The 24,852-nt window shown below is 36.2% G+C and overlaps 2 protein-coding genes across 6 annotated transcripts in view; one reads left to right on the top strand and one right to left on the bottom strand.

The window, feature by feature from the left end:
* LOC109545421 (trafficking kinesin-binding protein milt) overlaps positions 1-14,191 on the bottom strand; it is a 20,339-nt gene extending 6,148 nt beyond the window's left edge. Inside the window, exons 1-6 of one of the 4 annotated variants that reach the window (XM_019916097.2) lie at positions 14,097-14,191; positions 3,606-3,710; positions 1,398-1,502; positions 1,058-1,134; positions 748-997; positions 77-193 (exon numbers count right to left, since the gene is read on the bottom strand). In XM_019916097.2, the coding sequence (XP_019771656.2) occupies positions 77-193; positions 748-997; positions 1,058-1,108 (418 nt within the window). In that variant the 5' untranslated portion in view covers positions 1,109-1,134; positions 1,398-1,502; positions 3,606-3,710; positions 14,097-14,191. Of the gene's footprint in view, positions 1-76; positions 194-747; positions 998-1,057; positions 1,135-1,397; positions 1,503-2,963; positions 3,079-3,605; positions 3,711-5,428; positions 5,500-10,396; positions 11,620-14,096 lie in introns of those variants that run through there. The other 3 variants (XM_019916095.2, XM_019916098.2, XM_019916096.2) reach the window with 3 other exon arrangements.
* The window catches only part of LOC109545424 (BTB/POZ domain-containing protein 18), a 21,691-nt gene continuing 1,895 nt past the window's right edge, over positions 5,057-24,852 (top strand). Inside the window, exons 1-8 of one of the 2 annotated variants that reach the window (XM_019916104.2) lie at positions 5,057-5,353; positions 20,590-20,818; positions 20,880-21,118; positions 21,177-21,335; positions 23,614-23,792; positions 23,846-23,917; positions 24,389-24,528; positions 24,584-24,800. In XM_019916104.2, coding sequence (XP_019771663.2) covers positions 20,615-20,818; positions 20,880-21,118; positions 21,177-21,335; positions 23,614-23,792; positions 23,846-23,917; positions 24,389-24,528; positions 24,584-24,800 — 1,210 coding nt within the window. In that variant the 5' untranslated portion in view covers positions 5,057-5,353; positions 20,590-20,614. Of the gene's footprint in view, positions 5,354-19,393; positions 20,394-20,589; positions 20,819-20,879; positions 21,119-21,176; positions 21,336-23,613; positions 23,793-23,845; positions 23,918-24,388; positions 24,529-24,583; positions 24,801-24,852 lie in introns of those variants that run through there. The other variant, XM_019916103.2, reaches the window with a different exon arrangement.

Below are 24,852 nucleotides of genomic sequence, written 5' to 3'. Positions count from 1 at the left end.
TATTTTTAATTGCACTAATCAATGAACTTTCGATAGTTAATAGTGTATATGCTATGCTAAAGCAAGTGGGACTCACTCAATTGTCCAGTTAAGTCCTTCAAAAGTCTTTGTTCTTGGGCTTCGATGTCGTCGGCACACGAAGCAAGGCGACAGTATTCCGATTTCAGCGACCTATTTTCATCTTGTAGGGACGCTGTAAAGAAACAACACTCAACTCTAGTGCAAAACTCGTAAACTCAAAAAAAAACATTTAACCAGCTAATGTTTTACTGCATATTTACGTTTTTTATGGCTAATTAAAGTCCACGCACGCGACTGTTCACTTACGTAACACGCACGACTTGGCAGCCCGATTATCTCCCACAAAATGCGATAATTAGCGGGACGCCCAATAGCGATAATACTCCTGGATCTTTGCTTTCGGTTTATTTCCAAACGTGTAAAAGAAGTACAAAACAGCGAGAAATTCAGATAAATATAGATTGGCGGGGCTTCAAAGTTCACAACAAATCAGTACTTTATTATTTACAAGATTTATTGATTTTGCGCTAATAATTCAACAATGAGCTGATGAATTTTGTTGAAAAGCAATCCTATGGAATATTAAGTTATACACGGACTTATTAAATTTAGCACTGAATGCATGACTTCAAATGCTGTTAAAAAAACTGAAATTTTTATATATAAATTTTACACAATTTCCAAAAAAATGCTCTTTCAAAATAAATAGTATTTTTTAAATCTTACCCATTCTCTTCTGCATGAGCTCCAAATTAATCTTTCCAGACGAGGTGGTGTCGAAGTCGGTCTCGTCCATATCGTTGGTGAGGATCTGGATGAGTTCAGTCTTCTTGTGCGTTTCATGGCTCAGTTGCGTGATTTTCTCATAAGCGGCTTTCAAGTCGGTTTCCAACGAAGCGACTGTGTTTTCCAGTTTATTGTTCTGTTGCAACAGTTCCTTTCCTATTCTGGCCGTCAGTTCTAAATCCTTTTCTTTCTGCATAGAAGAGAAATTCGGAATGTTTCAAATGCCAAACGCTTCAACATTCTAATTTACCTCTTCCAGAAGCCTTGTGACTGCTTCTATGTCATCGTAGGTTTTTGTCATTTGGCTCACACGGTTACTACATAGAACTGCAATAAATATATATTTTTTGATTATATTGATACTGTGTCAGTTTATTGGTAAGTGCATCATGTTTATTGGGCGAAAATTTAGGTTTTTTTGGCTGAGCTAATAGAAACTGATCATCAGCATTCCTTAATAATACAGAATTAGCAAATGTTGCAAACACCATAAATACATTGTTTATCGTTCACCATAATCTCTGGCTTATGTAGTATAGAAGTTCATATTTTTATTTTGCGACCTGTGGGTTTTAGCATACGGAACTTACGGAAATAATTAAGCGTTTCTCGGATTTGATCCGGCGACAATTTTAGATCAGCCTCGTCGATCTGAAGAGCTGGCGAGGGTATAAACCAGTCCTGGTTTTCGTATCCTGAAACAAAAAAGAACTTACAAAATCATCCAGTTTTTAAACAAAATCCACTTAAGCCATCCAGACCGACATCAATCAACGAAAGGAACTCTGTTTAGGTGGAATTAAGTAAAGTTTGCAAGCTAATTACCTCGTTGTTGTGCCCAAGGGGATTAAAGGCTTGATAAATTATTACAACATAAAACGAGAGCCAAATGGTTTATGGCCTGGAATTAAAGTTATCCATATTACCGGAACAAATACATTCTGAAATGTTTATGGTTGAAGTTATGGAAAATACAGATAATGAAACCAATTATTTTGCAAAAATTATCACTGTGTTTTCGGCGAAAAATTCTACTGTTGAACTATAAACTAGACCGAGGTACGTACGCGTTTCGGACAATTCCACCATCGAAAGTACATTAACATGTTGATCTTTGTCATGTGAACACATCACATAGACACCGTGAACTAGAGAATGATAAGAACAGACTAGAATTAGCTGCTTTGGGTACCTGTCATTGCAAGATCTCAGAACCTTGAAAATATTTGCCGATACTGTACCACAGGATTGCTAAAACATTTTCGTAATTAGCGGTTACGAGGTAAAGCTGAAAATGTTTCAATCATTCCTTTAGCTCGCCGATAATATGCATTTTCAATGGTTTCATCAGTCGAGAAAATTGATTTTGGTTATCCACCAATGTGGCGCTTCAAGCCAAAATGTAGTTAATAATTTTCGCTCTAATAAATAGTTTTTTTTATTAATCTCGATTTTGGTTTAGTTTTGCTCCCAACCTGGTAGAGTTACAGGAAAACGCAGTTTATGGTTCACAAAGTACGTAAAATCAGTTTCTGGCTCTACAAGGTAATCGGCCACGACACGAACCAACTCATAATTGAATTATGGAATTGGATTATTATTTGTGATAAATTAAAAAGAGGAAGTAGAGGAATTGCCAAAAAAATAAAGGAAATGAGCGCAAGATAGAAATAAAAATTGGTTACATTTGATGAGAGCAAAAAGTGGAAAACTTTGAACTCACCAAAAAAATATCTTAAATCTTAGCATTTTTCAATTAATTATAAGTTTGATATTTTACGATCAAAATCAAAGCCTACAGAACATGAAAGAGTAACTACCATAAACAGAAAGCTGAATTGCAAAATCTAGCTTTCCTTATTTCAATTTTTCAGAATTTCTTCGAAATAAAGTTCGCTTTCGAAAAATCTCTCGATTTTTTCGACCAAAAGTAAACTTTTTACACGTTTTTTGGTACACAATGCACAGATTTCCTGTGTCTGGATCTATTAAAAGAAAGATATTGTCGGTTAAAGACCGTGAGTGTAAGATCGGGCTCCGAACCGGAGTTTCATTTTGGAGCATTAACTAATTACAAATAAGTACAAATAATAGCTTTCCGTTCTAAAACGTGTATGTCTTTTAAAGCTTTTTTTTTAAATCAGTTAAAGTCGTACCTTTTTGCCAGGTAAAAATCAAATTTTCCATCGAGCGCGAACATCGTCGTTTTCCCACCAACTTCATTGATTCATTTTTCACCTAACCACTATATGCAATAAACTAAACAAGCTCAAAACCTTCACAGGTATTTATCAGCTTCGATTAGTTTTAAATGTCGCTTATCTTCAAGGCGTCGTAGATTTTGAGAAATTTTCCTTCGAAGGTAGTAGGCCTCAGAAACAATAGCACCAATAAACACGCTAATGACTGTGTTTATCGAACTCAATCAATTTGTATTGTTTTTTTCGGTAAACTCTTCAGATATGCACTTATTTGCTAAAATTATTGCGTACATGCAATAGATCACATTTTACGGTTTTGGTTTCAAAGTTACTGCGCCGCATTAAATCTATGGCAAATCTTATCTTTAAAAGGTTTAAAGAGCCTAAACAATCTGCTATTTATGTCAAGGATTAAAATACATTAAGAAATGATATGGCCAATTCTGTTGCAATCTTTAAAACCTTTTTGCGGTTGCAAACTTTTCGTCTTAATGTGAGCAATAAAAACACAAATACCTTTTTCAAACGCTCTTTTAAAGGACTTGGGTGGTATTTAGAGACGTTTCTGCGTTTTTCTTTCGAGTAACTTTAACTCACCTCCAAATTTTGTGAGAGTATCAGCCCGAAGCTTGTAGCGAGGAATCTGTTCCTCCAAAAGACTGATTATCTCGACTTCAGGAAGCGATTCACCGCTGCACAGCTCTGAAACAAACACAATAATAATAATAACCAGCATTTTTTAAATAAAATAGCCAACACTAACACGTTTAAACTGAATTAAAAATAATATTAATTATCTCGAGTGTCGTATCCTTGGATTATATAAAACCAGATTTGCATGTAAAAATTTTCAACCTTTCCAAGACTTTAGCGAATGCTGCAAAATGCTCACAAAGCATAATGAGAACAAGTAATGAACGATAACGCAGGAAAAATTGCGAAAAAACCGGCTTCTAACAATGTACCGGCTTGATTTAATCGATCCATTAGCTAAGACCGAGATAACGATAGAAAGTAAGAAGAATCTAGGAAAGAAAGCTTTTCTTTATGGCGCCATTCAATTGGGCAAGAATGGACGACTGAGAGTGAGACTCTACCTGAACGCAACAAACATATGTTTTTTTATTAATTGAGCAAAAAAAACATTTCCTGCTCCAAACACAACATCTTCTACTGGTATAATACTGAACAAACTTTGCGCAGATTCAATGCTAATGATGTTGCTCCATTTCCCGCATTTCTAAACGCAAATCACGCCTCATCCTTCATTACGCAACGAGATACAAAAAGGCACCGCCTAATGGTATGCGACTCATTTGTATTATTCTTATTATTATTTGAAATTAATTGTAACGGACATTTCCATTTTCTCGATGAAAAGTTTGATGTGAACATCCCACGACCGAAATTCGTATGAGAACTCGGCTGCGTACAATAGCCATTGATATTTAAGTTGAAACAAAGGCATTAAACCTTAAAAAAACAAAATAAGCTCCCACTTAAAGAGCACATGCCGTAAAAATAAGTTTTAAGCTGGATATTGTTCAAAACTTCCGTATTTTCGAAAACGATGAGCGCTATTTTTAAATAGAGCCTATAAATTGATTTATGGTTCCTGACTTGAAAAGTGTTTTATTTTTACATCACTTTCCACCAATTTTACCGACTTTTTGAAAAGGTCCATGCTTCGGCCGGTTTGGAAAAAGGCGCAAACCAAATTAGAATGCGTCAGGCAAAAAAGTCGCAAATTGAGAGGTTGAATGGTTTATTGGAACTTTCATTGACTTACAAAGATGTTTTTAGCACAACTTTTCGTTTGGTTCGTGCGAACGCTAATAACCTGTGTAAGACCATAAAAGACCGAAAAAACCATTCAACCTTTCCTACTTTCAAACAGACTACATCGGCCTGATAAAATATTCAACATTTGACTGGAAGATTTTCCAATGCCAATCGCATTAATCGAGTATAAATTATACAAAAATAATCTCAGTGCACTCAGCATCTGTTGCTCAATTGAACCGTGTAACCTGAATCGAAACGAAGAGGAAAAAATCAGTGACCGATATTATCTGAACAGTTATTTACACAAAGTCCATCCTAAGTTAATCAAAGAACTTTAGCTTCAAAACATAAACATTTTCCATCATTAATTGTGCATCTTTGGTTTGGTGTAAAAGTGTCTAGACTAGGATTAGTGCAGTATTTCCAGAATGGGGTTTAATTCATGTTCCCGTTCCGAAATGTTTGTTTGCTTGTCAACAAAAATGATTAAAAATGACGACAATATGCAACAGATTGAAACAATGTTTCTGAAGTGACCAAAAACATTTCAAAACACCGGGGTAAGTATAATTTACATAATCGACTTTAAGTACTAACGAGAACAAAAGCAGATAAAAGGCAAAAAACATACATACCCGGCGATACAATTCACAAAATCTTGAACTAAGTTTAGATGTTCACTCTTTTAAAATCCCGTTTTGACGGAATCTAATCTTATCTGATTGATACGACTGCGCTATTAACAAAGGTGCAAAAATTAGCAAAGTATGCTGAAAAATCAACAATATAACACAATTATCACATTCTTGCGAATATGCGATAAAACATATCATTTCTAATTATTCATGGCCTTTACACTGATGCTTGGTCCCATCCACCGCTCGACAGAAATTGCTCTTAAAATGAACTAATAATTATGAATACTTTGAAAAAAACACCCAATTATAGCGTTATTACGATAATATCCAATTACTTGCTTCATTAAGAGCGTTGTTTGGCGTTTTTTTTGCATTTCTATTGTACAAAGAATGAAAAATTGCGCGGTTGGTAATTGAATTGAATAACAATAAAAAATCAAAATTTGCTGCAGACAAAGAGATCCTCCAGTCCAAACTGGCACACGAAAACCAGATACAGAACATTATCTATTTCCGTTTAATTCCTATGTTAGAATCACCGAGTGAAGCTGAAAACAAAGCCCAGCGAACCTTCGAAAATAATATCAAGTAAACTTCCTGCGGGCTTCAGGATGATTCGCAAACATGAACGAAAAATTTAAATTTAGTAAGTTAAAATTAGCACAGTTCTTGATGCTTTAATACTACGTATATATCTCAATGTCAAGCGGTCTGTTAATCGGGTTTTTAGTTGAACTAACACTGAAAAGAACAGACTAAAATTCCTGAAAATCCATTAGGCGACTGTAAGCAGTCTAACGAAAATAGCGCGCCACCCATTGGGGTAAATTCACCTAAAAAAACAGGTTTTCGGGGGACATTAAAGCCGATATTTGATTGAAAAGCATGCGATTATGCAACTGGCAAAAGTGCATTGTTTTTCAAGCAATTTACGTTGTACCTGATCAGTCCAAACAATTAACCAAACGAGCAGAGTTTCACTGTTGCTGCCTGCCACCTTAGAAAATGTGAATACACGAAATATTAAATATGTTCTAACAGATTTTCAAAGGAATCCTTACACAGATGAACCCGCTGCGGTCGCTAGACTATTCATTAAGCTGTAATCCGATGAGCGAGCCAATTTGCATAATATAATCCCATTTAAAGAATACATTTGTTTCATGATGAGGAGAACCTCTCAAATCGCAATCCAAAAGTGCACTCTAAACCCGGTAAAAAACAACCGTTTGTCCCCGTCTTTATGTCCCGTTTACTACTAGGTTTTTTATTGCTTGCGACCGTCCATGTTCGTGTCCCATTTTATACCAACTTTTTCTCCGGCCGGGACAAGTCGAAGAAGCTTTCGTTTATTATTGCCCCATTAACGGCTGCTGATCGAGAATGTTTTCAATGTATACCACCAGTTTTATGGACTGGAGCGTTTGCAAAGCTGATCAAATTAAAATTGAATAAACCGTTCGCAAATACTGTGTCCGAATGTTTGGGGATTTAATAAATTGACGCTGTTTAATGTACAGGAAGGGCCAATTTACATCTGTACGATAAAGACTCTGAAAAGCTTGGAGCTTTAAGAGCGTCGTGCAAAAAAGTTATTTTAGATGTTCCGCGATCACTCAGCTTTCGCCAAGAATCAGCAATAATGCACAACAAACGCATTAGACAGTGTTTGATGTAGAAATTGGATTGGACGTAAAAACAATCTAATCTTCTGAGTCAAAGTTGTGCGTTGTGCTGGTTCGAACGCAAAATCACTGGAAAATGTTATCTGTCGATCAGTTTTTGGTCAAAAATCAGCCGCCAGAAGCACATTAGAAAGTGTTTGATGTTCGCACCCAAAGCTAACACACCTCTGAAGAAGCCAGCCCTCCGTGCTTGCGAAAAGTCTTAAAAAACTCGCTAGTTTCATTTTAGAAAGCAGAATTCGTTGATAAATGCTGATAGTGAATAGTGAACTTAATATCATGGCTAGCCAACATTCTCCATAGATTAACGGTGGTTTAACAGTGATAAATATTAATATCCCATGGCGAATACTTTGGACAGAATGAAAGGGACTTGAGATTATCGGGTTCATCATCATCGATAAGGATTAGAAAGGAAGAGAGCCTTTAGTTGCTTGATAATGGAAGAGGAAAATTTCAGTGGAAATTCATCAATTCGCCGACTTATGTAATTGATGGCCTCAAGTGGGTTTTTTGCGCGTTCAAATGCGAAAAACATACTGGCACCTCACCAAACCAAGTGTATATTTATCGATTGACATCATCGGAAGCTCTTTGGGTTGTGTGTGGCCCGACCGCAATTACCTTTGGAACCAAATATTATTGCTTCGTTCATTTGAAAAAACCTCCAACTAAAAACACATTCCGAATGAAGACAAGTGCAATGGCCATGAGAAAACATGAATATATAAACTACTAACCTTATTTCAATTTGACCTTTATGGCCCCTGAGGAGCAATTATTTACAACTGAAATTAAATAACATGCCCATTAATGGCACTGCAACGAGAAAACGCTTCCTCTACATGCTTGTAATGTCGGATGGTCCGACTTTCGAACATAATTAAGTTGAAATCAAAAAATCCATCGGTGATTAATTTTTTATTAGTCAATTTCGTTTGGCCCAACCTTCACTTCGTGTGCTGTTCTTTGCTACGGTTCGGCTCGTGAAGTTGCACTATCATGATTTCGACATTTATGGTCTCGCAGGTCGTTATAGTTCATTAGAATGACCGATATAGGAAGAACTTTCATTTTTTTTTTGCTCCCTTCCGAATGGAAATGTCCTGTTTGTCTTCTACGATTATCGGAAACATTCTTCGATTGAATGTGTTTTGCATACTTAAGTTGCTGTGTGAATATCTTTATTGACGCATACAATTCCATTCAGCGCAAGTAAAACTCTTCGGGAAGTAATTACGATAATTTAATGATTAAAATTGCTTTCGAATGGGAAACTTCAAAGGAAAATTGACGAGCTTAACGCGACATTTTCAGCTGAAAACAATGCACAAGTGAAAAAACACAAGCAACATTTTCTGGGGATTTTAGGACCAAAGTTCAGCTCAACTTCAAGAGAAAAATGAGACCGCCGGGTGCAGGAAAATTTCGAAAGGGAAATAGCTATTTATGCGTCAGGAAGGAGGAAAAGTGAGCCTCAACCAATCAAAATGTCATAACTTAGGATTATCCTTTAACTATATTTAACTCACACCCGAAGACTGTTGCTTGGAACTAGCGTTACACTGTAACATTTACATTAAGGAAAAAAGTACATAAGCAAGGCGCAATTTTCATATTAACGGAACTTAATAATCGGCGGTCACGTTTTGGTTTGGCTCTCAATATGCTCACTTGAAATGTATGAAATATATAACGCACACATGAAGGATTTTTTGGACGTTAAAGACGGAAAATGTAGATATTTGAAATTTTTCACAAAATAACGCGAATCATTCACCACCTCGTTCGTACATTTAATATACCTTTCCCACTAATTTCATTAATTTGTACTATTTGCAGGTCAAACATAGGAAAATGTGATTTAAACTTCAGCAAGCAACTTCCCCTCGCTTATAATAGGAAAATATTTCAAACGTTGAGAACAGAATCGAATGTTGATGAACAAAATGAAGCCAAATSAKCGTATAATCTTATTTGAMWTARACSRWAWWTTCTTSACCTTCATWAATGCTTCGGTTTTGCGTTCAGTAYYWAYTGGTTTTTGTCTYTYATRARAGCGAAGTTGGTATGGGAATTAAWYCAAGTTTTCCGTTTAWTTCTTTATACGCTSAAACGCAAAACCGAAGCATTTATGAAGGTGAAGAAAATATGGTSTAAGTCAAATAAGATTATAATGAATCAAACGAAAAACTTCGTAAAAGTGCTAAAAGTCTRGACATTAAAACAAAGCAAGTGAATGAGCAGCTCATGTGCAACTTCCTCTTGCCTATAAARCGAAAAACCTATCAAATAAATATGAGTACAAAACCGCAACCTGTTGATGAAGAAAATGCGATTTAAGTGAAATGAACTGATAAAGAAATAAWCGGCCAACTTAGCGCACAACTGCTAAAAGTATCAAAATTTACACATGAAATTCACAGTGAAATAATTCCCATATCCAACTTCTCACTTATAAAGGAAAAAGACCATTAAATATTGAGCACAAAACCCAAGCATCTGTGTTGATAAAAAGTGATTTAAATCACACAAGATTATAAAGAAACAAACAGTAAAAGCTGAAAAACTATTGCTCATAAGCAACTTTCCTTCACTTACAACGCGAAACAGCTATCAAATGTTGGACACAAAACCGAAGCATTTATGTCGGTAAAAAATGTGATGTCAGCCAAAGGAGATTATAAAAACACAAAACGAAAACTTAGTAAAAGAGCTAAAAGTTTCAAAAACTATAACAAACTAGTGAATTAATCCCCATAAGCAACCCTCTCACTCAAAAGTTGAACATAAGCATTACTTAAAAATTGTCTAGATTCTTGTGTCGTCTAAACGCTAAATAAAAATGCCCCCAAAATCCTCGATAGACAAAGAATTTATAAAATATTCTCCTACCTAGCTGAAACCATCCGCACGCTTAAACCACAACAATAACACCGATGAAGCCACTTTGAGCACTAATTATGGCATTATGTTAGCAATTGCTGTCTAATGGAGCAGCTACATTACCACTCTCGATGACGGTTTGTTTACCTTCTAGACACTGAACTCAACTCGACGCAAGAAGGAAGGAATTCTTGACATTCCCCGCGTAGTGGAAACCCAATCAACTATGATTAAGGCTCTTCATCTAACCGGTATCGAGTAAAGAACTTGACACTGGACCGCAAGATATGCGATCTAGTAATGGTGCCAGTTTTTCTGGTATAGCAGTTTACTGTTATGCGTTTGGATGTTTGCATTAAACTGATCAAAAGCAGTAGAAATGAGAGGAATTTACCATTATTCCAAGTGGTGAGGACTTCTCCTTGTTTCTGCCAATCGCGGATGTTAACCGAACGTCCTGCCCGCACTCTAGGCCTCCCCGAAAACTGTCGTCGCATGCTGTTGAAACACTTTTACGAATCGAACACTAACAGTCATCTTAGTTCTTCATCACTATGCGGTTTAATACACCAGAAAGTACCTTAAACTCTTGACCTGCTTAGTTTTTTCACTTTGGCTGCTTACGTAACTGGATGAAAAACTACCTCAGGAAATTGCGCAAAATTTCAGCATCAAAAGTGCATCTTTTGATGTAATTTAAAATGGCTCTAATCAATACATGAATGAGACAAAAACCGGGGACTAAATTATATTTTTTTACAGCTAAAGTTGCAACATATTGAAGTGTTCTAGGTAAAATTGTAAATTGTAAAGTTCACGCAAGCAACAACAGAAAGCATTAATGTGGATCCTAAACAAAAGTGACTCCTTTCAGATTCAAAAACATTAAAAAAATGTATTTCAATTATTGAAGTTCAATAAATCAGTACTTTGATTAGTAACATTAATTAAGCTAAATTTCAAAGAATCCCAAGTGCAGGTTGCGTAATTGCACAAAAACCAACAGTTACTGCTTCCCTGAACTGAAGAAATATTAAAAACGCAAATAAGAAAACCTCAAATACAGATGGCAAATCAAACACTATCCAACCAGTACTTTGATTGGAAAAATCCTCCTTTCTCTCGAATTAATTAAAAACCTTATAATTGCTGTTTGCAGTGAACAATTAACCGTTTTCCCACTAATTAACGACACTGCCAACTGCCTCTTACCGGTCTTGCCAGAGTTTTGCGATTTTGCAAGCAAATTTCGATCGAAACCGGCAACGATTGGCCAAACCAAGAATGAAACCGAATGGATCTGGACCAACCAAAGATTCGTAACGTAGATCGCAAGATTTAATGAAAATTACATGAATGAAAGGCACCGAATGGACGAAAGTAAACTGACTATCGAGTTGGAAAACTGTGAATTTCCTGAGACTACTTTTGGACAGCGGCCAACTTTCGGCAGGTACGATTAATGGCTGAAGAAACATCAACTTTTAAAAAATCTTATTACATAATCCACTGCGGCGAATGCGCCAAATTAAACAATATAAACAATACACGGCATTCGCCCGGAAGTAATTGATGATTAGACGATAAGGAGCTGAATTAAGTGCAACTTGGATAGATAAGTATGGCAATCAGATGCGGCCTTTTACCTCTGAAAAACAATGAGAGGCGGTTGTTTCCGTATCAAATCCTATTCACGTTGAACGTCACATGTTGGTTTTTCACTGCATATTGTCACAAAATCAACATTTTGAGCCTGAACACACTTAAACTCACTCAACAGTACAGTTTTTTTTAGATTTTAACAGTGCGCGATGACTTCACTTTCTAAATAGCCGACAATTAAATCAACCAGCTACGGTCCGCGAATTTTTCGCCGACTTGAATTCTAATTAGTTTTACGCCACCCATATGGGGAAGATGTTCAGGCTTGAACTAGCCGAAAGAAAATATAATCACCAGTAAATGCACGGAATATTAGATAATTAATTAAGTAAACACCTGATTTCAAGCAACTTGGAAAAGATAACAAGCATTGCAAACAATACTGGATTTGCAATTTGCAATTGTTTTCCTGACCAAATGACAAGCTTCTAAAATTTTACTAAAGTGTATCGACCTTAACAGCAAATCGACAATATTTTGCAATCACATGGGGCCCCAGTTTCGACTGGATCATCCTCTAAAATAGACGGCCAACTTATCACAATTTATTTTTTAAACCGTAATAAATATTGCGAATTTTGAGGTCAGGTTCGACTGTCGCCCATTTAGAAAAATAACTTTTCGCTGTTTACCGAAATGTGTAGCCAACTAAAAATTGAAAATATTAAAAAATACAGCAAAACTGGATGTTTCCTGCCGGGCCGCACCTTCCATATAACTCCCAACAATGTCATTGGCTTTGTTCGCTTACTTCTCCTTCTTAAAATTAGATTTTCAGGTTCTTGAACGTCTCGACTGAGACAAAAGGCTTTGCATATTACTCGAAGTCGGACATTTTAATATTCCGGTAAAAATCATTCACAAACTGTTGTTATTACACAGATTAAAATCCACAGTTTAAAACTGATGATTTTGGCGTTATTCGCTGGTCATCGATAGGAATTTGGTCCTGACGTTTCGCTAGCACTCATGGTTAACATCTTCAGAGTAGGCCTGGGTAACACTGTGTTGAGTTGCGCTATCGAGTTGTTACCGCTCTCTGAGATAACGAGTATCTTATAATTTTTCACAGAAAATACCTGAAGATTGTCAGAATTTTAAGTAATACTAAAAAATAACGCGAATAATTGAATAAAATTATTCGGTTTTTGTGAATAGGTGCCAAATTCGAAGCTGCAATAGGCTTTCTAAAGTTCCCTACAAACCGATGAACGAGGCGAATTTTCTAGAAAAATTAACTTTGTCGTTTTTGGCTGAAAAGACCCCATTATTGTCCGGAAAGAAGAAAATCATCAGAAAATAATGGTTTAATTAAAAACTTTTAGTTTTGGGATCGGTTTTTGGAGAAAACCTTCAGTTTTCGAAAAAAACGGGAATTTAATTTCGGTTTTGTCCCGAATCCAACGCTGAAAAAAGTTTTTGTAATTTTTTTCATAAAGCGAAAAATTTTAGTATTTTTAAGTGAAAATAGAAAATTATTATTTTTATCTAATTTTGCATAAAATAGTGCGTTTTTGAGTAGAAAGTAAAGCAAAAAGAAATCAGTCAAAACTAAAAAGCCACATTTTTTTAACAAACTCTACAGTCTTCAGAGGTATGGAGGTGACGATTTCCAAATAATCTGTTATAAACTTTCGCTTATTCCGTTTGGTTTTTGATGGAAAATTATTTGATTTTTGTTCCAAATTCCAAGTTGGAAAGGAATTTCAAAACTTCTTACAAAGCGAAGAAGGATTCCAAATTTATTTCGATGGATGACGGCTTAATCACGCGAAAATCACGACTTCTCGTCGCTTTTTCAACCAATACAATACTTAAAAAGTGCTATTTTAAACAGTTACCTACTGGTAGTGTTAATCCATTGGTTCAAAACACATACTTTACGTATGAAAGAATACATGACACTGAACCATTTTGTAAAAACATTGCTACTTTTCCAGGAAATCTTTGCAGAGAATCCTGCGATCCCAAACATAGCCCGACGATTATTTAACTGCCACATAGAATAGTCCTACCTTAAATTATACCCCCAATGTGTTTTTGATCGATATTTTGCTTTAAATAGAATCAGGGACATTTTCATCGATTAAAGACCAACAATAAAAAATATTTAATTTTTCAATGTTTTGGAAAAATTCAACAATGCGAAGATTCGCGAGTGGATAAAGTTAGGGGGCTCAAGTAATAACCAGCCAAACGAGCGCTATAATAACTGATTAGATAAACGAAAAATGACGCAAATATTAATTTACAATATGTGACTACCCACACGTATGTGCACGCCAATTTATGCAAAAATTCGCTGTTAGAAGCCGGTAAATTGCCAAAAATCGCCAATTATCATGCCATGTAGTTGCACGTTTTCTCGGCGATTTTTGGCATTTTTTTTTATTCGAAAGATTTGGAGAAATAAATGAAAATAATGAACTTACCTGTCAGTGTTGCTTGATCAACCCTGCCAGGTGTGCTAGAAGAGGCCGCAGCGCACTCGGCGCCACTGGAACCCTGGGCAGCCAGTTTGGATAAAAAAACCGTTCACTATACCTGAAAAAAAACATTCACATTAAAATCAACACAAAATTCAATCTAATTAAATGGCATTAGAAAAAGTACCTAAATAGAGCTTGAATTGAATTGGGGTTGAAGAAGCCAAGCATCAGAACGAAACATTCCATAATTAAATAACAACGAGATGCAGTAGAAACCCAATGAAAAAATAGTTTGACACAAGTGGAGAACAAGCAACGACGAAGCGAAGAAATTGGCTAATCTTAGGTGCGACTTGAAGAACAAAATGTTGGGTTGAGAAATAGTGATTTTGGTGAGCAAGTGGCAACAGATATGGACAGGATTAATAATAAGCAAATAATGCGCCCAAGAACACGCAAAGTCAAACTAACATAATTTCGTAAGTAAATCACTGCTTTTCAAGCTCTTCGAAAACTTTGTTAATCTTTAGCAATATTAATTGGTAATTATGATTTAAAACTCGGTTAAAATAAGGAAATTTAATTCAATTTGTCAACATTCTGTGCGCTTTTCTTGCGAAATCTTTAGTTTGGGTTCTTCGTAAAATTCTACTTGGGATGGCAGAACATGAAAGAATTAAATTAAAAAATTAATTAAATTTCCGGTAGCAGAGATGCTTTCTTTGTATATGAATTGTACCAGTCATTTTCTCGATCTAAATATCGAATATCTCGGCGGGCAAAAGATCAAAAACGCTCAAATAAAATTAAAACATACTTGGAAACCCACGACGAACAAGCTTTTGAAGCTTGCTTGAAGAATTATGCTTGTGAATGATTAGGTAGCAAAAGTAAACACCTCGATGAACAGTCATTTTCCTCGAAAGTATTGCATTAAATCATCTAAATTGTAAATGAGTCAAAAGATTGAAGGGAAATTTTCAACCAAATCGCCCTGATTCACAAAACCGCTTATTTTTCTACAAATTTCAGCACCCTCAAAAAACTTCGTTTTCATACACCTAAAGCTTGTAGGTGCCTATAGTTATAAGCTGAAATATGGCACACTTTTGCGTAGAAACAATAAAATCCACTTCTTCATATCATTGTCTAATTATACTGTATTAAGCGTTTTTGAATAAGCGGTGAGACAATAAATAAAAAAACTCAGAAAATTGGACTTTTGGCACCTAAAAATATAAAACACGTTCCTTCATTTTCTTGTTTAGAAACTAGCGCAATAACAAACATTTTCGCAAGCTTTCAACAATGAACTCAGGATGTTCATTAGATTCGATTGATGCAGCATAAAAGTTCACTTACACAGAAAACCAAATCCCGATGATTTATTAAGGTATTCAAACGAAAAATCACACAATTCACAACATCGCAATTTGCTTTTCGCAAAAAACTCGAAAATTTTGAGGGAACTGTACGAGAGGAGCGCGCGTTAGATCGAGCACTTTGGCAAGTTTCCACCTAAACATCGTTCAATGACCAAAAATACCTGATATCAGATAATTTCCAATTTATCACAGTTCAAATAAGTGCAGATAAAGAGGGCCTACGTAGCTAAATGTGGGAAGGAGATTCTGTTTTCGATTGATTAATTTTATGTAATCAAGCAGAGGAAGTCGACCTTTGACGGGAAACGTGTTGCCAAAAAATCTGCAAATGCTAGTCGCCAAGTTGACTCAGGTTGTTTAAATAAAAAAAATTAGCAGAGCGGTTTCAAAACAAGTCCTAGTTTATTCTATTGCAAATTGCAAAGTATTATCATCAAATTGAAATCCTCCTTGCATGGTCATTATCATAAACTAAGCGTCTTCACATGCGCTGAATTTGGCTAAAATACCGGGCGATGTGCGACGAATCACGTAGCTGAGATGAATTTTTCGCAAATTAGTAGGATCAACGATTTATGCTTTCAATTACCTTGCCATTTATAAAATCATTAGCCTGAACTCGATATCAACGGACTACGTGCTTATTTGGTAATAATCAAAGCAAAGTAAACAAAACAAATAGCTTTGATTAAATCAGCAACAATTATAATGCAGAATCTCTAAAATTCCTAATAAACCCAACGAACCCAAACTAACCCTACAAGAGTTACAGGGTTCAGCTCGGACTCCAAGTCCTTCTTTGAACCTATGTAAAGTTAATCAGGCAAAAAAACAAAAACTTTCAGTCAAGAACACGTTTTTCAACTAAAACTTACAAGAAAAAACCTCCTAACCCCAGCTAGGCACAATTCACAGAACTCTAACTTCTATTCACAGTCATGGTTTGCTTAATAATAAGTGAACCAGCAAGCTGCTGGTGTTTTGTCTTCTTGGTACCTGAAGGACAACGTGCAAATGTGATGTAATGGTGCAAGCTAGCCCAAAATGTGTATGGGGGAGGTGAAATTCGAAGAACCACAGTTTTCGGCCATTAGAGAGTGTCGAAGAATCGCGTAGTTTTATTAGTATTAATTAATGAATAAACAAGCTTCAGTGTGGCAAAAACGGCCCAAAAGTCATTGTTATTAGAATCCAAACCGACATTCTAACAGGCTTTCGGTTGTAAATAATGTACTTATTTCTTGATTAACTTCTTATCTTTCATTACCATAACGATGAGAATAGAAATACGTATTTAGCGAAATAATTTAGCGCTAATTCATCCATCAGTGTCGAAGGTGTCATTTATATGACCTACGTAAGTAAAGATAAGTCTAGACATTTAGAGGAAAATATAATTTATCAATTGAAATTCTTGAATCTATTCTGAAATTGGTTCCGGAGATGTGCTTAATTGCTGCAGTTTTAAAGTATTAAACTGCACAAAAAAGTCTATGGCAACCGAAAAATTGTGGCTAATAGACAGAACACATCCGGAGATGGATGTGCGATCTTCCTTATTCTAAAAGCAGGAAAAATTTGGAGTTTTTTCAATGCTTGCAGTTGACCCACATTTCGTCCGGTTTACACGCTTTTCACTTAAGTTAAGTCAAAACTGCAGCCACTTTTCAATTTTTTTGGCCACAAATGAACATTTTTATGTGTGATCTAAACTCCTCAATTAAAAAAAAATTAATACCATGACCGCTCAAAATGCCTCTTAATGTTTTTGTTCAAATCTGTAATTGGCATATTGTTGTGATTGAATACTTTAAAACAACCGTTTGCCTGAAACCGTTGCGTTCTTCAGTCGATTTTTTTAAGTCACGTTTATTTTAAGGAGTCATTCTTTAGGTGCATTTATAAAGATATTTACTATGAAGATAAGCGGCTTTCGGTGACTCGGCGAAAAAGTTTTGAACGGGCTTATAACTTCCTGTGTACCTAAGTTTAAAACAATGTTTTATCACCCCTTGACTAAATTTTCAGTTTTTTTTATAACTATAAATAATTTCCGGCTTCTACGTGAATTCAGTGAACAAGTTGGGAAATACGAAACATGTCGTTGGTCATCGATATAGGAAGGAATCACTAAAGCCAAGGGAAAGGATTTCAAAGTTTCAAAACAACTTTTCTGCCCCTCTTTTATTCTTCGATTCGATTTTATTCTGCGATTCTTCTCAAATTGGTGATCAATTTTTCTCTAAATAATCCGAAGACGTGAGGATGATCTGAGAAAAACGATTTTGAAACTTAGGATTTCGATGCAAAAACTAAATAAACAGTTTATTGCTTATGTAGTTTTTTAGTGCCTTAATTGTAAAATAGTAAAATCAGAATTAAAAGACAGGAGAAAAGTCGTTGAAATCAACTCGCAAAGAGAACCACGAGAACTTCAATCAGAATCAGAATCACTTCAATCATGCCTATAAAATTATAAAATGTTTGAATCACTGCCTTCCTACTTATCTTTAAACATAGAAAACCAACTAAGCCTAAGTAAATCGCATTTAACTCCAAAATATTCCAGCAATTCTGATCAGTTTACAGAAGATAATCTCTTTAATAACGACTTTTCTTAGTAATATTTCTTGTAGAAACACGAACTTCGTCCACTTTTCACGTCTTTTCCATATGATAACAAAGCACGCCATTTTAACCTGCACTCGTAACGCCTCCCAAATACACCAAAGAATGTATTTAATCCGTCCGATTGGTGTATAGGTAAAGCAAAACATACATTTTAAGGTAGACCCTTTTGATTTGATTTGATTGTTATCTAACAGTTTGTAAGCGATTGGAGAAATCGAGCCCAATTACAGTCAATGGGTGATAAATCGGTGCATACTGATGACCAATAGGAGACAACGATTTTGCGATTTGTTTATCAAAGGTGTTGCCGTTTTCTAAGGCGTTTCGTATTGAAAGTGGCAAAAATCCAAGATGCAGGAACGCAAAAGGGAATTTTGCTGCGGGCGCATAATAAAAGCAAGAAATACATTTTAATGCAGTCCCTATATGTATACCTAATGAGCCCCAATCACGATACAGTAAATAGGTGATAAATCCGGACATCCGACTGGCCCCCAGGTTGATTCCGAAAGAGCATGACAAAGATCTTAAAAAATAAAGTAGAAGGAAATTTTGTAAATAGAATTTCCTTGAGGGTTGAAATCTCTTGCCACAAGGAGGCAAAGGCGTCTTTTATAGAAAAGAAGTGAAGAGTGAAATCTGATCGAAAACCGCATTTTCACAAGAAATAACACGAAGAAAACTGTTATCGAGATTGTCTCTCTCATGGTGAATGCGAGAGCCTGATGAACTTGAAAATAAACGAAAATCCAGTTACTAACAATTTTTTTAGGGCTATTTCTGGTTTATCAGACCTTTGCATTTATGTGCCCATATTAAGTATTAATATTCGCAGTTAGTATAGAGCATCTCTGAACCAAGTTGGTGGCCAACCAAATAACAAATAATGCCAAAAAGTTGTTTGTAATTATTTTTCTTTAGACACTTTTTGCAGATATTTGGGGTAGTTTTGTGTAGTTTTGCTTGATCTTTCTGCGTTTTTCTTCATATTCGTTAACGGCTGTTTTGTCTTTAAATAATGTTAAGCAGCTATTCTACGAAGTTGTAAACATATTATGAAGTGTTGATTTTTGCCTGTGCAGCATCAGCATGATGGAAGATGTCAGGCGTGCAAACTAAGATAGCGACCCTTGTCTTATAAAAAACTATTGAATTTTGATCAGTGAAGGGGTCAAAAACCGCGTACACAAAAAAACTCCACTAAGAAAAGTTGTTACTCAAGGGATTATCTATACGGCGAGCATAATTTTAATGTCGAATCCGAGAGTCTGATATACTAGATAATTACCTAGAAGATTGCTGCCGTAACACCGGTATATTCTGGATACCACCTATAGAAGCTATGAATCAATGTGAATCTTCAATTTGGTTTAAAAATGGGGCCTGAGAGGCTAATACAGCCTAAACGTGCATTTACTGCACTTGATCCCTTGGTTTTAAAACTTCCCAGTTTTGCGTCAAATAAAGTAAACTGATGAATGAAGCACTCATTTACATCTAGTATGGAGCAGTTTAGCAGAGATATAAATGTTAAATAAGTGTTATTGAAGGCCATGCATTAAGCCAGCATGCAAATATGTAATGTGCCAAATGACTCATAACCTGTATACTAAACGAATGAAAAGTAATAAATTGTTACGTGTTTCACTTACTTTTATACATTTCATATTTCAGAAGCCAGTAAATTAGGAAATAATTCAACAAAAATAAAACGAATACGAAAAAATCAATAGTCTGTGAATGTCATGTAATTTCACACGAAATCCCACTGTTAATTGCAACCTCCGAGTGTCACTGTGTAGTAAACATTTGCGGTATTAAAATGAACTTAAATTGGGAAACTGCAGGCGATTTTCACTGAGGAAAACTGGGAACCACACCAAGAGAATCTATCGGCCAGATTCTGACATTTTATTTGAAATTTCACATATGTCAAACTCATTAACGTCCGAAGGGAACTAGCAACCTTTAAGTCCGATTTGCGTGGCTTTTTTAGCTAAAAAATCATTAAATTTGATTGTTGAATTCAGATACACCTCCAGCCTCAATGCGGTTCATTTGCTATGTAGATTTAGGGGGTTTTACTGCAATTTGCTACGCTGACAAAGGGCACACGGCACTGCTTTATGGGGTTATACTGTTTGAGGACAAAATTTCAGACATATCGACTTCTGACAGATAAGTGAAGGAAAATGTTAAAATATCGAATATGTAAAACATAGAATAAACTTGCATAAAAAGTCCACATATTTCAAACACCCCCGTCAATTTAAAGGAGCCAGAGGCAAGTAATGTGCATCAAGCTAGCCTGCCCTTTGCAATTTTGCTTCTAAAATAACAGGGCTTTGCCTAAAACAGCTCCAATCTCAATGCGAATGAGCGCCAAGCAACGCTCTTTTAGTAAATTTCTATGTACTTCACAAGCCGCATGTTTTACCCCATTGGGCTCAGTTAGATTAATTGATTTTCACTCTGTAAAGATGTTACTGGGGATAAATTAGAGAAATGGCCGAATTAGATGATCCCCCAAACGACCAACACTTTTGCTTAAGATGGAACAACTTTCAAGCCAACATCACTTCTCAGTTCGATATTCTGAGGTGCAATGAAGATTTCACCGACGTAACAATTGCATGCGAAGGACAGAGATTGCTTGCACATAAAGTGGTCCTTTCGGCATGCAGTCCATACTTCAAGGAACTCTTTAAGGTATACTTAATCTACTACATCCAAAGCTCAGGCCTGATGTCTAATGGTCTAATGTTTATAGACCAACCCTTGCTCACATCCGATAGTCTTTATGCGAGATGTGGAGGCTCGCCACATAATCGCACTAATGGAATTTATGTATGTGGGCGAAGTAAACGTATCGCAGGCTCATCTTTCCGCTTTCCTCAAAACTGCAGAGTCTCTCAAAATTCGAGGACTCACGGACACTTCTTCTGATGCGGACCATCAACCGGAAGACAGCGGTTTGTACATGAAACCGCAACCATTAAGGGCATTTAGGTGATTGAATTTTACACAGCAACTGAATGTGAATGATATCTGTGTTTTGATGTTGCAGAAATAGCATTCTAGTCAATAAAACCAAAGCAAAGAACTCCCAAGTCAGTGCCGCAGGCATTACAACTTCTAGTCAGGATGTTCCAATAAATATTGATGGAACCACGCCAAATATCGCAAGCCCTGCGACGAAAAGGAGCAAACCAGAGACTGAAATTAGGCACGTTTCATTCGTAGCTGTTTTAGTGCTTTGATTTGTTGGTGTTTATCGCTTGGCGAATGCTTGTTATATCATTTTGTAACTAATAAAAGCCTTGTTTGGACGATTTTTCGCATGGAATAGTTTGACCGCAATGCTTCTTTGAAACATGCTGAGGAGACTTTAATTTTAACAACTTCCTAGTTTTTTTGTTCTTTTGCAGAAAAATGTGCAGTTTCTTTGTAGTTCCTGATCTTGCAGTGAATTTTTAGGAGTTGGCGCAGTGCTACGCAAATGGCTTGACGCCAACCCAAAGCACCGGCGCAGTAACTCAGTTTCGTTGCTGGGAGAATGTTGATTACTTTTTTTACTTGTTTTTCAATTTATTTTAAGGGCCATTAAGAATGTTTTCAAAATTTCAGAATTTTCCAGTTTTAGCCAAGTTAATCTTTCTTCTAAGTTTCTTCTTAATTCTAAAATATTCTAAACTAAGTTAATCTTCTGAAAAAGTTTCACTCAAAAATGCTGACAATCTTCAGGTATTTTCCGCAAAAAATTATGAAACAAATTACTAATCCTTCGCCGCTTTGTAAAAAATTTTGAAATCCCTTTCCAGCTTCGAATTCGGAACAAAAATCAAATAATTTTCTATCAAAAAACGAACAGAAATCTTAGAAATCTCGTCACCTCCATACCTCTGAAGGCTGGAGAGTGTTAAAAAAATGTGGTTTTTCAGTTTTGACCGATTTTTTTCCTTTACTTTCTACTAAAAACCTCTCGATTTTGTAGAGTTTCACTTAAAAATACTTACGATCTGGAGGTCTTTTGCCCGAAAAATTACAAGATACATTTACAGCTTTGTTAAAATTTACAAAAACTTTTTCAGCGTCGAATTCGGGACAAAAACCAAAATAAGTGTCTCCCGTTTTTCCCCGTAAAAAAAAATTAAGGTTTTCTCCAAAACCGAAAACGACCAGAGCAGAGAGCTTTTAAAAAGTTATTTGGAAAATTTGCCGCCCATCGCTTATTGCTCTGAAGATTTTTAAAGTTCCTTTAAATTTTCAGGTCATTACAGTTTTAACAAAGTTCGAATTATTTTTTAGTTTTACTTAAAATACTGAAAATATTCGGGTATTTTCTGTGAAAAATTATGAAATAAATTTAATTGGAACACTCGCCTCCTTAACCGCCTTGCAAACATTTTTGGAAATATTTTTGCAGCTTCGAATTATGGACAAAACCCTAATAATTATTTATTTTTCTCTTTTTCCCAAAATACTTCCCCGAACTGAAAAAGCGAAAGTTTCTAATCATTTATTTGAAAAACGCTTGGAAACTGCGGTTTCCTCACTTTTAGGTCAATATTTCTAAACAACACTGTCTCTAAACAGAAAAACCGCGTTTTTTCTAACGTTTCAATGTGAAATACTGGAAAACTGAATCTTTTATGCAAGAAAATTAAGAAATCGATGTTACAAGGAAACTCTCAGTTCTGTTGCTGGAAAAATCTAGGTGACTTTTTTTTAGTTGTTTCAACAAAGTAGTAAAACATTACTCAGAAAAAATGTTGATGCCTTTTTTTAGATGTGAAAATTCCAGTTTTCCAGTAAAGCTTTAATAAATGACTTATAACTCATTAACCGATGAGTGATAACTCGTTAACTCAGAGTGCGGCAACAGCGCAATAGCGCAACTCAACACAGTGTTACCCAGGCCTACTGTGCCTCTGAGTTCACTTCCATTTCCAAATAACCGTCACCAATTTTTGGCCAACTAAAATATTTATACAGGGTGTCTTTAAAACGACTGGACAAAAATTCTCGCACTTCCAATGCTCTGTAGAATGGAAGTGAAACCTTTATCGGCTTGGCTATGCCGCGTCCAAACCTAACAAGCTGAGCCTGAGCTGTGGCCAAGTTCCCTTGATATTTCCGACAAATAATCCATTTTCTGTAGATGTTTTGACGAAACATCAAAGAAATTTTCCGCAACTCATGCTCGGCTTGTTAGGTCTGCACGCGCCATAATAAACCTTCTCAAACCTTTAACTTCTAAGGATGTTGCGAATGAACTTCTAATGACAAAAATGAATCATCTGACGATCACACTAAATAAAATGAATCTAAACTCACTTTCATTATCAGTTTTGTATGCACTGATGAAGCCCAACGGAATTTAAACGACCTTTAAGGTCAAAATAACAATTGGTATTGAATACCTACTCCAAAGTAACAGTAAAACACTGTAAAATTAATGTTTAATGCAAATAAAGAATAACTTGATGAATTAATTAATGTAGATTAAGGAAGGAAGAGTCAATGACAGTGAACCCATTTGCGCTGCAGAGCGAAGCCGGCAGCCCTTTGGAGTTGCTGCCCAAAGTTGAACTTCCCGAATACAACAGCGATGATGACAATGAACACGACGATAATTCGATGATTTTATTTCCTTCTGGAAATGGAAACGCGGATCTAACAGGTGATTTTGCGGCGTTGTGGCTTAAACGCACCCATCAAGCCTTATTCTTCTAGGGCCGATTGATGTTAAACCGCCGGCTTCAGCCTTTAATGGCAAAGACATCGGATCCGATCTAAGCCCGCAAGGTTAGTAGTGGTGGTTTCTTTCAAATGGACGTTAATTGTCTGCACGAAATGCACTTTTATTGTTGTATTGCTTGCAACGAACACCAGTCTAACATAATATCTTGTTGGTTGCAGGCAAGGACAACAGAAAACTGCATTCGTTGGATCCACGGACCTGCGAGGAATGCGGCAAGGTTTATAGTAATTTGTCAAATTTGCGCCAACACATGAAACTGATTCACTATCCGACCTATGTCAGTTGCGCCTTGTGCAAGAAACAGTTCAAAACCGTTTTGTATTTGAAGCGGCACCTTCAGAGCGCCCATCAGGGTTTATGACGCGCGCCCAAATACACCAAACGTCCAATATAATAGATTTTGCTTTACCTACCTAATGGATGTATAAAGTAGATGCCCAGTTGTATATTGGAAGCGAAGCAATTAAAGACACTTTACCGATCGAAGCGTAATTTCACCACTTTTAATTTCTAAGGTTTTAGACTGAGGCGGAAAAAACTGTCCGAAAATTGGTTGCCGTATGCTTTGCACCAATCAGGAAGCGGCGGCGCCAGCTTCTACGACATCTCTCCAAGACTGTTCGAGAAAAGAGAGCCTGAGAGACGAGCGAAATTGGTAAGCAATCGCGACTCGCTACTGGACCTTGTCGCAAGAAGACTCATTTAAAAAGGTGAAACTTGGGGACGGCATTGAAATCCATGAGGATCAACTGCGGAGCATCAAATGGAGCGACTATAGAAAACTGACCAGAGGATTAGCGACCATACTGTTCAGCCCTGCGGAATTAGCCACCTGCTCGGTCACAGGGCAGAGATGGAGTCGAGCAGGAAACGGGGAACGCCCGGTTAAACCAGCCCTTGATAGAGCCAAAGTGCAAGCCATCATTTGTACGTATGCATATCATCTTACATTTAGGAATGTTTTCCGGGCTTTGAAGCC

Source organism: Dendroctonus ponderosae, unplaced genomic scaffold (assembly GCF_020466585.1).
Source record: "Dendroctonus ponderosae isolate FM_Combo_2020 unplaced genomic scaffold, Dpon_F_20191213v2 Dpon_F_20191213_5, whole genome shotgun sequence".
Classification (NCBI taxonomy): Eukaryota; Metazoa; Arthropoda; class Insecta; order Coleoptera; family Curculionidae; genus Dendroctonus; species Dendroctonus ponderosae.
Note: the sequence above shows the minus strand (reverse complement) of the source record. Positions and strands in the feature narration are given on the sequence as shown.